General features: G+C 42.7%; 2 protein-coding genes across 2 annotated transcripts in view; one reads left to right on the forward strand and one right to left on the reverse strand.

The window, feature by feature from the left end:
• The window catches only part of LRRTM3 (leucine rich repeat transmembrane neuronal 3), a 323,005-nt gene extending 305,683 nt beyond the window's left edge, over positions 1-17,322 (forward strand). The window contains 1 exon segment of the mRNA XM_030203128.1: positions 17,098-17,322. Coding sequence (XP_030058988.1) covers positions 17,098-17,295 — 198 coding nt within the window. The 3' untranslated portion in view covers positions 17,296-17,322.
• CTNNA3 (catenin alpha 3) overlaps positions 1-17,397 on the reverse strand; it is a 1,864,538-nt gene that overhangs the window by 1,251,606 nt on the left and 595,535 nt on the right.

Raw genomic sequence — 17,397 nt, forward strand, 5'->3', positions numbered from 1 at the left:
TTTGTTGAAAATTGTCTTCCTCAACTCTAATTTATTCATTCACTTGGATTTAGCTTAGCTTTTCAGTAGTATGTCAAGGCTGAACTTACACCCGGGATTTCACAATTTGCATACTCTTACTTGCTTTAAAAAGGTGTGCTCCTTTGAGTATACTTAGGTCAAAGGAGGAAAATGACATGCATACCTGATATTTTCAAAGGTATGTGCCCTCTTAACTGCCCATGCAAAATAGGCTTTAAAAACATATTATGCATATTAGTAATGTGCTCTAAGGGGACAAATTTTAAACACTTCTTGTATTTTCAAGCTATGCAGATGGGTTTATAAAATTGTACCTTACAGCACATTAATAAAATGACTAATGGGTGTCAAAGCTATGTACTATACACAATACTATTCGTGCACTGTTCAACAGTTCAGAAGTATTTACTATATCAGTTTGAATAGTGAAATCTTATGATCAAGGTAACACTGGGTATTGGATAGGTCAGGGGTGGGCAACCTCGGTCCTCGAGGGCTGCAACCCAGTCAGGTTTTCAGAATTTCCCCAATGAATATGAATGAGATCTATTTGGATGCACTGCCTCCATTGTATTCACTGGGAAAATCCTGTAAACCTGACTGGGTTGTGGCCCTCAAGGACCAAGGTTGCTCATCCCTTGGATAGACAAATCAAGCAAGTATCAAGGTTTGTAGTTTACTTCATTTACTTATGATGCCAGTGTTTAGTCATGATGAAGTTTAACCTGTGCAGACTGTGAGATACAACTCTGGCTTCCTTGTTGGGCAGACAGCACGAACCTTGCAGGTCTTTTTCTGCCAACATTTACTATGCTACTATGTACATAGTCAGCCTTACGGGTACTGTGCTGTCTGCAAAACGCACTAATTATCTACCAAGTATCCTAACATTTCAGGTCAATGTTTGTGATGCATCAAACATCAGTATTTAAGATGTAGCTATCTGCAGTCAGTGCTATTGTCCAAAGTGGCAAGCGGAGAGTGTTTACTAAAATATACTGCCACTTAAAACAATTGCAAGCTTTGATCTCTTTATGAAACATTTCTGAGCACTGAGATCCCTGGCTAAATATTTCAGGGGAAAAGGTTAATCAGAAATTGGCAGACAGTCCAATACTAAAACCTAAACAGCCTTTCGGTACTGATCCATAGACAGCTTGATGGCTGATACTATGGCTAATAACAAAAAAGAGTAAAGATGGGAACCTATCACTTCATGTTTGTTCCTTGTTTAGCAGAGTGTTTTCAGAAGACAATGTACTGTGCATATTAAGATGGTACAAAATATAAACAACTTGCTTCATTCTTCAGTGTACTCACTGGCTACTGATTCAGATCACACATCGTCTGCAATACAGCAAATATACCATTGACATCAAACTGTTAGTGAACTGCTTAATCATGAAAAAATTGGCCTCCTTTTGTCTATCCTAATAAAGCATTTTGGAGTAGACTGGTTAGAAGAGAAGGATGAAAACTTGGGAAGCTAGTGTTGATGACCATACCTAGACAATCAAGCCCTCCTTTCAATTTAACATATACTTACCAAGAAGAGGAAAAGGGGAGGGGCCATTCAAGAAGTATATTCAGAATAGCCACTAGCGGAACCCTTGGCCTACCTCGTGCAAGGAAGATGGATTTCTTTGTAGGAGTAAGCTCTTGGTCAGGCACCACCAGGCAGTCTGCTGTGCTTAAGGAAAGTCACCTCTGGGCCATAAATGACTGCACCAGTGAAAAGGATAAGGGCACAAAAAAGGCATTGTGTGGAAAGATGAATTTATTGAGCAGTGTAATACAAATGTGGATTGCCATTGTTCAGTGAGGTATCACTTCAAAATGAATGTGCATAGTAAAGCACCATTTACAATATCTGAGGATCCATTAACTGTAAATTTCCATTTTCTAAAACAATCCCTGGTTCCTGAGTTATTATCAAAAAAATGTTTATCATTTGAAAATTGATTGGGTTTATATGCTCCACTATCAGCAAAGAACCACATTATCCAGACTTTGTTTACAGAAAATTCCAATTATCCAGAACTTTCATAATATCAGTGGCCGGCCATATCCCCCCCCCCCCCCCATATCTACCCATGAGGGGATGTATAGGCACCACCAGTAACTGGTTATCTGTTTGTTCCCTCACCCAGTAATTAGTAACCTCCCTGTTTACAAAGTCGCGCAGCAATGCTGACACAGCCCATTCAAAGTGAATGGGGTTGGCATTAGTGCACCAGCAGCGGCTAGCATGGCTTTGTAATGAGGAGGGTAAGTCAGGGATCTATAGCATATTATCTTGTTGTGAGAAACTCGATCACACAGATCAATGCAATTTCAATGGCTAATAAAAAAAATGCATTATCATACTTAGGCGAAAGTTATCAATGTGTTAACATGCATTATTTTACTATTAACATTAGTTATTAGTAACTAGGTTTCATTGCGTAAAATGGGACTTGTGATAAAATAATATGTCTTTAGTGATAGCCCACGTTGATAACTATGCCACTTAGGGACATATTTTATAAGGTTTCCCCCCTCCCCCGTGATAAAGTGAGGAAATTCCCCTAGGAATTCTGATAGCTGAAGTTACATTATAATGAGGAAAGTGTTTAATTGTAAGAATAACAGCACAAGGTTAAAATCATTTATAAAATGTTGCAATCCTTTTTAATATCTTTAACAGCAGCATACCAGGCATGAGTGGGAGAAACAGACAAACTTAACAGCTGTTAAATGTTTGAAAGTCCTAACTATTTTTGCATCGAAAAGAATAACGATGAAAAATGTTCTCTTACCTTGAAAGAATACTGAAAAGTTCTGCAGCTAGATCATTTCCTAGTACTGCATGCATCATAAATTTAAAAGTTAAAATGAACATTTTTCCTTATATGAAGAACTGGGCAATTTGATAAGTGTACGCCCTCTTTTAGGTGCCCTGATTCATGTGGTGATAGTCTATTCTATAATGGGATCTGGCTGCCCGGATTTGTTTATAGAATGCTAGCACGACCCGGAATCAGGGAACCTAAAATCTAGCCCCCCCCCCCCCCCCCCCCAATATGTAAAACCATTTAACCAGCCAGTAATGGCTCCTGATCAGTTAAATGGCATGTAACCAGCTTTGCTGGCAATATTCTGCAGGAGATCTCTGGTTATCTCCTGCTGAATATTGCTGGTTATCACTTAGTGGATAACCGGTTATATCATGCAATATAACTGTTAATCCGCTAATATTCAGCACATCGCTGGCTACTTGTGGCGGCCAAATTAGGTGGTCAAAAAAGCGGCTATATCTCTGGCTGGTTTAAACTTAACCGGCCAGCGCTGAATATCGGCTTGGCTGGTTATACTTAAATCGGCCAAAACTAAACCAGATATTCAATGCCAGACACCAGAAACAGCCTAACATTGAATATCTGGGATCAGCACCGACCGCGGGAGGCAAACTCCCGCAGTCTGATAGTGGCCTCTAGGTGCCCACAGTTACAGCAGCCTAGACCTGATATAACTGCAGATGCCTAAAATACAGCAAGGGCACACATCACTTCAATAGTCTGTATGTTTCTAGTTTCAAGTGTGTTTGAATTTGATATATTATTTGGGGACTACCTTCATAGCGGCTCACAATAACATTAATAATATTTTGAAATAGGAGGACAGCAAGGTTACAATTTCATAGTATGTAGAGGTCAGAAAGAGAGTACTATCCCCCAGATTCTATAAACGGTGTACAAATTTACACATGCTAAATTGCACACCGTTCTGAGATGAATGTATAACTATGTCGGCTAACAAGCCAATTAGTGTCAATAACTGGGTGCTAACAATTATTGGCGTTAATTGGCAACAGTTTGGATTTGCTTGCACATCTTGCTATATGCTATTCTCTTAAGATCTACATGCAAATGTTTAGCATACAAGTCAAAAGCGGTGGGGCCATGGGAGGTCATGGGCATTCACTAAAGATGCACGCAATATTACTGAAAATCAGGAATCTGCGCCTAACTTATGCACCAACATTTACATCAGGTTTCAGTGGTGTAAAATCCTCGTGCCCAGAATTTGGTGCAGTAGTCAGCTCTATTCTATAAACAGAGCGCCCTTTATAGAATAGTGCTTCATATGGATTTTTTTTTTCGGCAACCAAAGTAGGGCACCATTTACTGAATCTAGTCCTACTGCTCTTTCCCTCTCAGCTCAGAAATCATTCAACGTTCATAAGCGTCAGTAAATAAAAACCTTTTCAGCCCCTTTTTAAATGTAAAAATGGGTTCCAGTCACAAGTGGGCCGCTAGTGAGTTCCAGAGTGTTAGACCAGTTACACTAAAGATGGAATGTTGAGTACTTTCTAAGCAGGTTTGTTGGTAGGAAAGTATATCTAAATGTCCAGTTGAGTTGAAGGTAATGTTCTAGATGCAGTGTAAAGTATCAGTAGCCAAAGATTGTTAAAAAAACAAACAAACACTGACATTCTGAACAGTGAATTTTATGAACAAGTATCAGAATTTTGAAGGTTATTTTGAGTAGCCAATGCTCTTTCTGTAGGTGTGGTGTGATATGGTCCCACTTCTTTGCCCCATATATCAGGTTTGGTGTGGTATTTTGTTAACTGTGTTGGATATCTAAAAGTCAAATGCCCTTCAACAGAGAGTTACATGCATGGATAAGTGGCAGCACTACCTATGGTCCTCCCATGTTCCATTCCTGTGAATGTCCACTTGCATTTATATGTACATAAGTACATACGTATTGCAATACTGGGTCAGATCAAAGGTCCACAATGCACCACATCCTGTTTCCAACAGTGGCCAGTCAACTGTCTCCCAGATTCTATACATGACATCAAAAGTTGTCATGAGTAACAAGACCTTGACTAGGAATGATGGAGCACTAACAACCAATTATTGCAGTTAATTGACTCAGATTCAGATTTGCGCACACATCTGGCTGTGCGCTATAAGGTGAGGTGCCTAACTTTTATCGTGCGTATCTGAAAAGGAGGTGTGGCCGGGGCATTTCAGGGCATTCCAAAAAGTGCAGATTTACAGAATACGGCCTGAGCGTGTCCAAGTTTGGCGCCTGCATTTACACAGTGAGGGATCAGCACTAAGCATGATTCTATAAAGTGCACATACCCTTTATAGAATCGTGCTTAGCGCCAGTGTTTTGGGGCGCTGAATTTTGAGCTTTGCTGCTTTTCTGATACTTATGCACTAAAGTGTACACTTACCCATAAAAGTGACAGTATTCTCTAGGAGTAAGCTCTTGGTCAGGCACCCAGTTACAGAATTGCCCTTACTCTGCAGCTACTGACAGTCGAATTTAATTTTATAAGAAACCCCATTGCCTGTTTGAAATTAGTGTTAGGAGTATAAGGAAGAAAGTACAAAACCATCAATCATGCAGAGAAAAATACCACTAATAGCATATTAAAGCTATTATATTTGAAGCTAGTAACATATAAATCTTTGAAGCTATGAATTTTGCTTTGCAGGGTACCAAAGTCTCTTGAATGTTAGTATACTAAAATCTGTTCTACATTCCTAATCTAACCCCTTTTGAAATTTCAGACACAGTATGGAAAAGGACTTATCTGGGTAGCAGAATTTGCTACCCAAATAAATCCTGCTGTCTAGGGTTATCCCTGGATTTTCAGGATGTGGATAATACCACTGAAAATCGCAACAGACTGCCCTTCCTATAGGCAGTCCTCTCAGTTACCAGATTAGCAATAATATTCAGTCCACTAACTGAAAGGTCGGACTGCCATTTTCTGAAAGTAGTTGCAAGGGGCGGGATCGAGTGGGCTTCACCCTTGCCCCCATCACCCCCATTGGACCACCAGGTATACCTCTAGGCCCAGGGTCAGGCCTATCTAGACCCAGGGGTGGGAGTTGGGGTGACGTTCTAGCGCTTGGAGGAATGCTTACTTGCATTAGATGGGGGAGGGGTAAGAGAAGGAGATAGGCTACTTCAGGGGACAAGGAGGAAGGGAAATTTTTTAAAAAGTTACGTTGGTCCCAGTCAATAATCAGTTCCAGGACCCGCATAGTTACACTAGCCAAGTTAGAACAGCTTTTGAGCTGTCTTAACTTGGCTGGGTTAGCTATGCGGGTTCTGGCACCAAATATTGCCAGCACCCACATAATTGCCGGTTCCTCCCCATACCACTCCTGGCCTGCCCACATTTTTTGGGAGCTGGTCAGAGCCAATATTCAGTGGCTCTACCTGGTTAAGTACCGCTGAATATCGGTGATTGGGGGCCCCAGGTGATTTACATGGGCAGGAGTCACTCCTCCCTGCTTAAATTGCTTTGAATATCAGTTGGAATGTTTCCTCTCTCCTATCCTGGGGAATAAGTAAAACTGCTAGACTTTTCCTGCCTGTTCCCCTTTCTTTTTTCTCTCTTCTCACGCCATGGAAGGGCCTCCCTGTTACAACACAAAGGAAGTTCATTCCACATCTGAGGGGCTTGAACTAAAAAAGTGTGATCTTTTCAGCTCTCATCCCTGGCACTACTAATAAACACTCCCCCTGAAATGATAAGCACCTTCTGGGAACATAGGGGCTCTTTTAATAAGCTGCACTAAGAAACAGGCTTAGGGTGCCCTTGCACGAGTCTTTCCAATGTGTTAACCCATTTCTTGTGCAACCATAAAATTGCCCTGCAGAAACTAAAAAAAAATTAATGTGTGAGTACGGGAAGCGGTAAGGGCTCCTTTGTTAACCCTGTGGTAACTAATTAGCATGCGCTAATCTGCTTATGCTGATTACCATATCCATACCCAGTCTCTGCCCATTCCCAGACCGTGCTCAATCCTCCCTCCAAAATTAAATACTGCACACTTAGCACACACAAGAGCCCTTTTATAAAGGAGCCTAAGGCCTTACGCGTGCATGCATGCATCCAGGGGCTTATCTGCGTGGGGCCACAGATTTCGCCCTGGCCCTCCTCCCGCCGCCAGCCCTCCCCGCTGCCATTTCTTACTTTTGCGTCCGCTTCCTCCTGCGCCTTTAAAAATATTTCTTCAGCTGGCAGGGGACCCCAACCCCCGCCAGCCAACCTGAGATGACAACTTGCAGGTTCTTCCTCATCCGTGGCCAACATGCTGGAGTTGAAAGCGTCTGAATCCATGTTGGCCACGAGCCGGCGGAGGAAGAACTTGCAAGTTGTCACCTCGGGTTGGCTGGCGGGGGTTGGGGTCCCCCGCCAGCTGAAGAAATATTTTTAAAGGCGCAGGAGGAAGCAGACGCAAAAGTAAGAAACGGCAGCGGGGGAGGGCTGGCGGCGGGAGGGGGGGTGGAGAGAGTCGTTGGTGGCGGTGGGAGGGGTCCGTAATGGTGAAGGGGGGGGGTCGGTGGTGGCGGGGGGGGGGGGTAAAATGGGCCCCCTCCCTCTGGCTCTGGCCGCCCCTACCGCCGGAGGCCAGATACACCCTTGCATGCATCAAATGAGCATTACCGCCTAACACATGCGTCTGGTGGTAATTCCAAGTTTGGTGCATGCCAAAAACATGCGGTACAAAATAATTTTCTATTTTCTACCATGGGGGAGTTCCTGGCAGTAATCGGCAGTTGGCGTGTGTTGGACGGTTACTTCGTGGGTAACGTGTGAACCCTTCAGCTAATTCAATGGGTGGCGTTAAGGGCTCAGGCCGTAGACAGACACATACTGGTTTTAGTTTTGCAACACGTCCATTTCCTGGTCCCAAAACCCCTTTTTTTCCAGACACGATGGAGAAATGGTCCAGCACATGTCCAATACACATGCTCACACTACCGCAGGCCACTTTTTGGGACACCTTGGTAAAAGGACCCCACAAATGGCAAACCTAACATAGCAAAACAACCAAAAAGGAGGAAAAAAAAACCTAACATAGGACATTTTAGCGTGTCCTACAGTTAAGCGCATAAATGTGGACTTATGCTAATATTCTACAGGCTGTTTTTCACTGTGTTAGACGTGTTAGCTTAGTAAAGGGCCCCATAGTCTGAAATTCTTTGTTGACAGCCCTATCTACAATAATTCAGTCCCCTCTGGATAAAAGAAATGATCAGATGTTGCCCTTAATCTATCTTTATTTATTTATTCAATCCCCCTAGCAAGTCCTAGATAAGTTAGAAAGAAATATATAAAATTTCAAGATTGCAAAATAATAAATATGTTGACAAATGTAGGGGTCCTTTTACTAAGGTGTGCCAAAAAGTGACCTGCGCTGGTGTAGACGCATGTATTGGACGCACACAGGTTCATTTTTCAGCGCATCTGGAAAAAAGGCCTTTTATTTTTTTGCCCGAAAATGGACATGTGAAAATTGGTGAGCATCCATTTTGGGCCTGAGACCTTACCACCATCCATTCACTTAGTGGTAAGGTCTCATGCGTTAACCGGGCGATAATCGTCAGCGCGCATACAATGCCGATTACTGCCCAGTTAGTGCTGCACGGCGGAAGATAAAATATATTTTCCGGTGCACGTAGTGGGCACATGTAAAAAATGAAATTACCACCAGGCCTCGTGGTAGTCAGGCGGTAGTTCCGAATTGGCACACATTCGGTGCACGTAGGTGCCTATCAGGGGCATAATCGAAAGAGAAGGACGCCCATCTTCTGACACAAATTGGGAGATGGACGTCCTTCTCTCATGGTCGCCCAAATTGACATAATCGAAAGCCGATTTTGGGCATCCTCAACTGCTTTCCGTCGCGGGGATGACCAAAGTTCCCAGGGGTGTGTCAGTAGTGTACCGAAGGAGGGATGTGGGTGTGCTTAAGAGATGGGCGTCCTCAGCTGATAATGGAAAAAAGAAGGGCGTCCCTGACAAGCATTTGGCCGACTTCACTTGGTCCAATTTTTTTCATGACCAAGCCTCGAAAAGGTGCCCCAATTGATCAGATGACCACTGGAGGGAATCTGGGATGACCTCCCCTTACTCCCCAGTGGTCACCAACCCCCTCCCACCCAAAACATTTTTTTAAACATTTTTTCCATTCTCTATGTCAGCCTCAAATGTCATACCCAGCTCCATCACAGAAGTATGTAGGTCCCTGGAGCAGTTTTAATGGGTGCAGTGCACTTCAGGCAGGCAGACCCACGCCCATCCCCCCCTACCTGTTACACTTGTGGTGGTAAATGTGAGCCCTCCAAAACCCACATGAAGCCCACTGTACCCACATGTAGGTGCCCCCCTTCACCCTTTAAGGGCTATGGTAGTGTTGTACAGTTATGAGGAGTGGGTTTTGGGGGGGAGGGTTGGGGGCCTCAGCACCCAAGGTAAGGGAGCTATGTACCTGGGAGCAATTTCTGAAGTCCACTGCAGTGCCCCCTAGGGTGCCCGGTTGGTGTCTTGGCATGTGAGGGGGACCAGTGCACTATGAATGCTGGCTCCTCCTACGACCAAATGGCTTGGATTTGGTCATTTTTGAGATGGGCATCCTCAGATTCCATTATCGGCGAAAACCGAGGTCACCCACCTCTATGGTCGGCCATCTCAACATTTAGGTTGACCATCTCTTAGGTCAACCTAAATTTTGAGATTTGGGCGTCCCCGACCGTATTATTGAAACGAAAGATGGACGCCCATCTTGTTTCGATAATACAGGATTCCCCGCCCCTTTGCGGGATGTCCTCAGAGATGGACGCCCTTAGAGAGATGGTTGTCCCCATTCGATTTGCCCCTCCACACTGCTTAGTAAAAGGACCCCTTAGGGGATCTTTTACTAAAGTGCGCTAACTTTTTTAGCTCACACTAAAAATCAAATGGCACTAAACGCTGAGATGCCAGTAAGAATATAATTGGCATCTCAGCATTTAGTCACAGCTGCTTTTTAGCATGAGCCAAAAAGACTAGCGCACCATAGTAAAAGACCCCTTTATAGAAAAACATAGCAGTAACTGAGATCGTAATATTAGACCTGAGGAAATAACGAAGGACTCGCCTGTTTCCTAAAATAGCAAATATCTATTCCAATTATACATCTCCAACCTCAAGCTGACGCTGTCATACATAACACAAAAAATTAGATTTGTCATTTGTCTGTATTCACAATCTAAACCAAGTCCTATGACATATTAATTCCCGATGCTACTTCCAATATAAAACTGAGCTAATGCATTTAGAATGTGCACTTTGTTTTTGCAAATTACATTTCATCATCAAATTGTCTGAGGCATATATTTAACCATAACTACCTAATGGATTGCAGTTGTCTTTCTGTTCAACAATTTGCTAAATGCTTTTATAACACTGTACAATTTAAAAATATTTCACAACTCTGTGTTTTACATATTTTGCACACTAAATTTTGCATTATCTTTCTGGCATACTGCAAACATGCACATCATGTATTTAAAGAACCAGAAGACATTGAATAATATTTACCAAAGATACTGCCTGCATCCTATGCATCTATGCTATTATTAATCACTTGAGCTACTTTACACCAAAAGGAAAACTTCTGTAAATAACCATTTTTATTACTCCGGGCTTGACAATATTTTATTTTTCAGAACTTGCTACTAAATGACACCCTTGATCTGATCCTATCAACATAAGCCACACTTCAAAGGTAAGGCCATCTCCTAAGGTAAACCCCTCCTTGGTCTGAAGCCCCTCTTGTTTAAGTGTGGACCTACTCCCACTCCCTAACCTGCACAACCCCCTCCCCAACACTCACCTAAGCTATTTTTTGGGTAGTATAGTGCACAGAACATGAGTGGTCCCTCTCTGCTCCTGCCTCCTTACCTCTGGGCTTCAAACTAGTGGCTCTGACCTCTAGCAATAGCTTCACAGTACTACCACTAGGGATCAATCTACCAAATAAGAGCCATTTTTCTTATTTGGCAGACTGGCTCCAGGCAGTAGCACTGCAGGACTACCACTAGGGGTTAGATATGTTATTCTGAATCTCATAGGCATAGGAAAGAGGTGAGAGGGACTGCTCCTGCCTTATACACTAGACTACCAAGGATAGCTTCATTAAGTCCGGGCGGAGGTAGGTCTTGAGCAAGGGAGGGTTCAGACTGGGAGAGGGGCTTATGTTGGGGGAGGGTTTTACCTTTGGGGAGGGGTTTATCTTGGTAGTATCAGTTGGAAGGAGGATGATCAGCAGGGGGGCTTGATCAGCTAAGTATGCTCATCAAGGGGCTCAATGTCTTTTTTTAGGTCTGCAAGCATGCTATCTGATAGAAATACTTTTACTAAAGCAAAGTCATTTTTTTGCACTTACTGTGCTTTGACTGCAAAATTAGCATGTGTTAATTGCAAAGACTCTAAGGTAATTGCAGAGAATATGGTAGATACATCCCCTATAACTACTGCATGGAAATGTTCATCAGTGCACATTAAACATGGTTGCAATTAACACATACGCACTTAATACCTCCTCTTGAGAAGGCGTTGTAAGCACATGCTAACTGCACAATTACCAGTAAGTGCATGGTATTCTCTACCCATGACCCACCTAGTTAACATGCAAATTAGCATGCATTTGTCATGCCACTGTGGCAACAGTTATATTGCTTGTCTGGTTAACAGTTGCCACACACTAATTTCTAAAATAATCTCCTTAGCCTAAGTACAGTCTGCTCCTTGCTCGATTTAAATACAGCTTACTGGCAAACAGATGAACAGATTGATCAAATGACTAAACTACTCAAACCAAAACTGTGGCACTAAGCAGAACTAGTTTTGGTTTTAGCAGCACAGTTTTCACATTTTCTATTCCTGATATCAGCCAGTGCCATTTTTTTTACATTATCTATAAGGGCACTATTCAGTCTCCTGATAAGGGTGTTGATGATACAACTGGCTGGTCACAACGTGATCTCTTAGACTTCTGATGCAGGCCATATAGGCCGAAACACGAGCCATGCCAGGTCTTGGTGAAGATCAGATCAAATATTTTTTTTTACATCCTTGACATTCTGCTTTGGTTTGTTTGGTCTGCTCCACTGTTGTGTGCTACTGCTACCCAACAGCTACACCTACATCCATCTTTTGTAGGAGAAAATTTCACTGTTTAGCCAGACAGCCAAGTCAACAGCATGTTAAACTTAGGACTTTGCATCATTTGAAAATAAAGCTTGATTTGATTATAATAAATATCAAACTTAGATACCCACATAATCAAATTAATCATCCTCTGCATTCACATTGCCAGAGAGGCTTCTCTGCCTAACTAGCAAAATGCCACAAGCCCAATATTCAGCTGGTGGTGATCAGCGTTTTGCTGACTGCTGCTGGCGTTAGACTCGAAAATCTAATGCCAGGCCATGTCCAAGCACTGTCATTGATATTTCTGGGTTTGCAGAACCAGCTAATGCTTAGCTGCTCAAGTGTGATATTCAGCACTTAACTGGCTATGGAGCTCTACATGAAGATAGGACTGACTTTTATGTGGTCCTATTTATGTGATGACCTTGACCAGTTAAGTGCTGACTTTACCCCTGGAACGTCCCCAAAGTTGCCAATTTTGCGTTCAGCACTATCTGGTTAAATGCTGCAGAAAAGTATCAGTTAGCCCTGAACAGATGATTTAACCATCTAGGAGCCATTTCTGGCTGGTTAAATTGCTTTGAATATCAATCCACAAGTTTTTTTATCACTGGATTAGTATCCTCTTGTCTATCCATATTAATGGTATCTTAGATCAGTGTTTCTTAAACTGTGGGTCACAACTCACAATAGGTCCCAAAATCTGCATTTGGGATTATAACCTGGATAGGGTGAAAAAAAAAAAACAGCAAGAGTTTATTGGCCTGTGCCTTGCAATGAGCCCATACTATAATTATAACTTCACAAGCTGATAATGGCAACATTAGCTGAGGGCACAAAAAAGTTGGATAAACACTGTTTTAAGATGGTCATATTTTGTGCTTGACAACATCCCCTGAAGAATTGTGCATAATTCTCCCCCCCCCCCCCCCCCCCCCCCCCACCACTTTTCTCCAACAGCGTCTCCATATTTCATAAAGCATTTGGGAGAATAAAAATATAACCACCAAAGCTGGCTGTTTCCCAAATGCACGTAAATTACTGTTATTATGTCCATTAGAAGAAAGTCTACAGAAGATGAGAAACTAATAAACAGTTCTCATAATTGAACACATTTTGGAAATCATATCTAATTGTCTCTCAGGAGTCAGTACTTATAACTAAGTCTGAATTATTGTAATTTCAGTGAAAAGTTAGCATTTGCAGGTTAAACACATGTTATATTATTCTGCTGGTCTAAAACTAGCCGCATTCATAAAATTCAAAAGGAAAGGATGAAGAAACAGAATGTGAGAGGTCTTCAAAGTTTATCCACAGCTAACAAGGTCTCAAATGGGAGCTGCAAATACATAAATTTATTATAATTCCTCAATTATAATACATTTTTACTGAGTATACAGTAGCTTAATAATTATAACATAATCCTCTTTTTGGTTTATTTTATTTTTCATTGTTGATTTTAAATTATTTTGACCCTACAGTTTTCTCATTCTGCCTTGGACTTCCAGTTCAGTCATAACTTTGCTATAGTGTCTTTATGCAGGATTGCATTTTTTCTTCATTGCTAACTCCACCCATCTCAGCCCCATATATTGTAATCATTCATTTCAACAACATTCCTTTTCAGAGGCCACAGATTTGGTTTGTCAGAGAATCTGGCATGCATTTACCCTGAATATGGTCACTATGGTGGCAATTCTATAAGTGGGTACCATATAGAATACTAATATCATCCAGTATTAGGGTGCTTAATATCAGTGAATGGCCAGTTCAGTGGAGTTTAACTGGGCAGAATACATTGTTGTCTGGTTAAACCCTTTTAAAAATGGTCCCTTTATTTTTGAAGAAAAGGTAGATGGGAGCCACAAAACATAAAAATCACCTGGCCCAAAAGTTATAAGCACTTAGGGGCCCTTTTACTAAGCCACATGGAGGGGCATAATCAAATGACGCCGGCCATCTATATGGCCGGCCATCTTCAGGGCCAGCTCCACAAAGGGGCGGTGCCAACTGTATTATCGAAAAAGATGGCCGGCCATCTTTTCTTTCGATAATATGGTTGGGGCCGGCTAAATCTCAACATTTAGGTCAAATGTTGAGATCACCGGGTTTACAGATGGCCGGCTTTAAAAAAAGTGGGAAAAAAAAACCAAGTGCTTGTCAGGGACATCCTTTTTTTTTTTTTGAGAGAGAGAGAAAGGATGTCCCTGACATGCACTTTTTTTGGACAGCCACCTCTGGATTACAAGACTGGTGTTCTAACCACTTGCCCACTGCTCCACTTTTTTAGATGTCCCTCCCTTTTGATTATGCCCCTTCAGATCTCTCTCAGCCAATCACAGACCGGGGTCTCAGCCACTCACAGACAACTAAATGCACTGTAATTGGCTGAGAGAGACCCCTGTATGTGATTGGCTGAGAGAGACCTGAAGGGGCATAATCAAAAGGGAGGGACATCCAAGTAAGTAGAGCTATGGCCAAGTGGTTAGAGCACCAGTCTTATAATCCAGAAGTGGCTGGTTCAAATCCCACTGGTACTACTGAAAAAAATAGTTTTGATTTAGGACATCCCTGACTAGCACTTGGATTTTTTTTTTGGGTGGGAGGAGATTAGTGACCACTGGGGGAGTAAGGGGAGGTCATCCCCAATTCCCTCCAATGGTCATTTGGTCAGTTGAGGCTCCTTTTTGAAGTTTGGTTGTGAAAAAAAAGGGAACAAGTAAAGCCGGTGAAATGCTCGTGAAGCCTGGCTTTTTTCTTCCATTATCGGGCGAAGTCGGCCATCTCGTGAGCACGCCCTCATCCCGCCCCTGTCCCGCCTTCACTACCCTACCGACACGCTCCCTTGAAATTTCGCCGGCTTCGCAACGGAAAGCAGTTGAAGCCGGCCAAAACTGGGCATAGATTATTACCACGTGAGAGCTTACTGCTAAGTCAGTGACTGGCAGTAAGGTCTCAGACCCGAAATGGACATGTGGCAATTTTCATTTTGCCACACGTCCATTTTCGGCAAAAATAAAAAAAGGCATTTTTTACAGGTGCGCTGTGCTGAAAAATGACTCTGTGCGCACCCAAAAAATGCGTTTATACTACCACAGGCCATTTTTTGGGTACACCTTAGTAAAAGGGCCCCTCACCTAGGTGGCAGTACCTGTTACTCAGATAAGTGCAGTTCACCAGATCCTTCCATTGATTTTCAGAGGACTATCTGGCTAGTGCCACTGAACATCATGACAGACTACTTCAGTGCTATCTAAATAGTGGTGGTGTAGTACAGGGCAGAGCAAGAAATAATCTAGATAGTGATGATATTCTTCATCATTATCCAGACATCTATCTGAACAATTTACAACAGAAAAATTGCTACCTTAAATTGTCCAAATGCCAGGTTGAAAAAATAAAGTTTATTTAAAAAGAAAAAAAATAATGTCCAGAGAGTTCTCCAGATGTGGTACTGAATATCACCGCTATGTCGATAATGCCAGCAGTCAGCAGTATACTCAGATATTCAAACACCCACTATAGAGTTTAAATAGTGAATCTTTTTTCTCCCCCCATTTATTTTTTAAAATGTCCATGATGACCCTAGTCCTACTAGTATGTTTTATTTTTTATTTTTTTATATAGGAACCAGCATGTTGATGACTACACCATCATGGACTACACCATTACATCTACTTGACCAGTTATTAAAAAATAAATATGGAGGAGCAGCTTAATGGCTAGCACAGTGGGCTTGGATCCAGGCAACCTGGGTTCAAGTCCCACTGCAGCTCCTTGTGACCGTGGGCAAGTCAGTTAACCCTCTATAGCCACTTAGATTGTGAGCCCTCTAGGGCCAGAAAAAAATACCTGTATATAATGTGTACAGAGCTGCATACATCAAGTAGTGCTATAGAAATGATTAGTAGTAGTAGTAAATAACCCCCCTGTTTACTAAGTCAGATGCTAACACAGCCCAAGTTGGGGTCCTTTTACCAGGCTGCGGTAAAAAGCACCCTGCGCGAGTGGCATGGGTCATTTTTGCCATGTGCTGCAGCCCTTTTTACTGCAGCAGCTAAAAAAAAGACTGAAAATAGCCATGGGCATGCTCTTACTGTGTGGCCATGTGGGGGAGGGGAGCACTTACCACCACCCACTGAGGTGGCAGTAAGGACTTCTGCACTAACCCGGTAGCACATGGTGCTGCCTAATTACCACCAGGTTAGCGTCATGCTAAGAAATACAGGCACTGGGGCTGGAACAACCACCAGCATCCGATTTGGGCCAGTGTTAGCTCCAGATTAGTGTGTAGGAAGCCTGTATTGAGCTTACCGCCGCTTTGTAAAAGGGCCCCTTTTAATAGGCTGTGTCAGCATTGCCCCACGGCTTAGTCAACAGGGGGTAAATAAGTGGTAAAAGTAGCATCAGCACAGATAAATTTAAAAAAATTCTTAAATTATCTTTTCCCAGTTAATTCTTTGGCCATTGCCTTTTCTATCTAAGGTATGCAAGGCGAAAGGGAAGGGAAGAACAGTCATGTAGTTTCAGGGGATCCTTTTTAAGCAAAAGCTGATTGGTTGAAAGTAATCTTTTAAATGACTGTGTCAGCTAAAGCATTCCTACAGCCATGCAATATTTTATAACAAAAGCTAAAATTCTCTAAATGGCAAAACAAGGCAAATAGTACTTTGTGCTCAGTATCAGGGCTGCCGAGAGATTGGCCGGGACAGGGCTGCCCCCGGGGCACGCCACCCACGAGACCGCCGCACCACAGTCCCCGTCGACAGCCCCCCCTCCGTCCGCCACCGGGCCGAACCCCCTGCATTCAAATCACAGCGCCTCACCTCCGTGTGAAAGCGCAGCAGCGGCAGATCGCCTCCCTTCGGGCCTTACAGAGAGGGAAAGCCCGAAGGGAGGCAATCTGCTGCTATGCTTTGTCCCCCCTGCTCCCCCTCTCGGTGGCCCTGCTCAGTATTACAATTATAGGATTTCATTTTATCCAATTAAAAATAACATCAACCAAGCTTGAGAAGTAAGGAAATGTTCTCCTGCATTGATGACTTTCAATAATGAACTTTTAAAATATTTTTTTCCAGATACCTTTGTCTATGAGCGTATCCTCTTTCCTTACATATGACCAGCCCACAATAAGTTACTGCGGTGTGCATCATGAACTTCTCTCTCACAAGCCGTATGACATGAAAATGCAGGAGGACCCTCTGGATACACACCTAGTAGAGACTGATCTCGATCTGAGCACAATAACATCAGCACGACTCAGTGATAACCAATAACCAGCTTCTCTGATCTGACATGCTGAAAGTTTTTGCAACCAAATTCCCATGATCTGGACTTCACTGAGAAAGAAGTTCACACGCAAGCAAGAAAGCAGTATT

Source organism: Microcaecilia unicolor, chromosome 5 (assembly GCF_901765095.1).
Source record: "Microcaecilia unicolor chromosome 5, aMicUni1.1, whole genome shotgun sequence".
Taxonomy (NCBI): domain Eukaryota; kingdom Metazoa; phylum Chordata; class Amphibia; order Gymnophiona; family Siphonopidae; genus Microcaecilia; species Microcaecilia unicolor.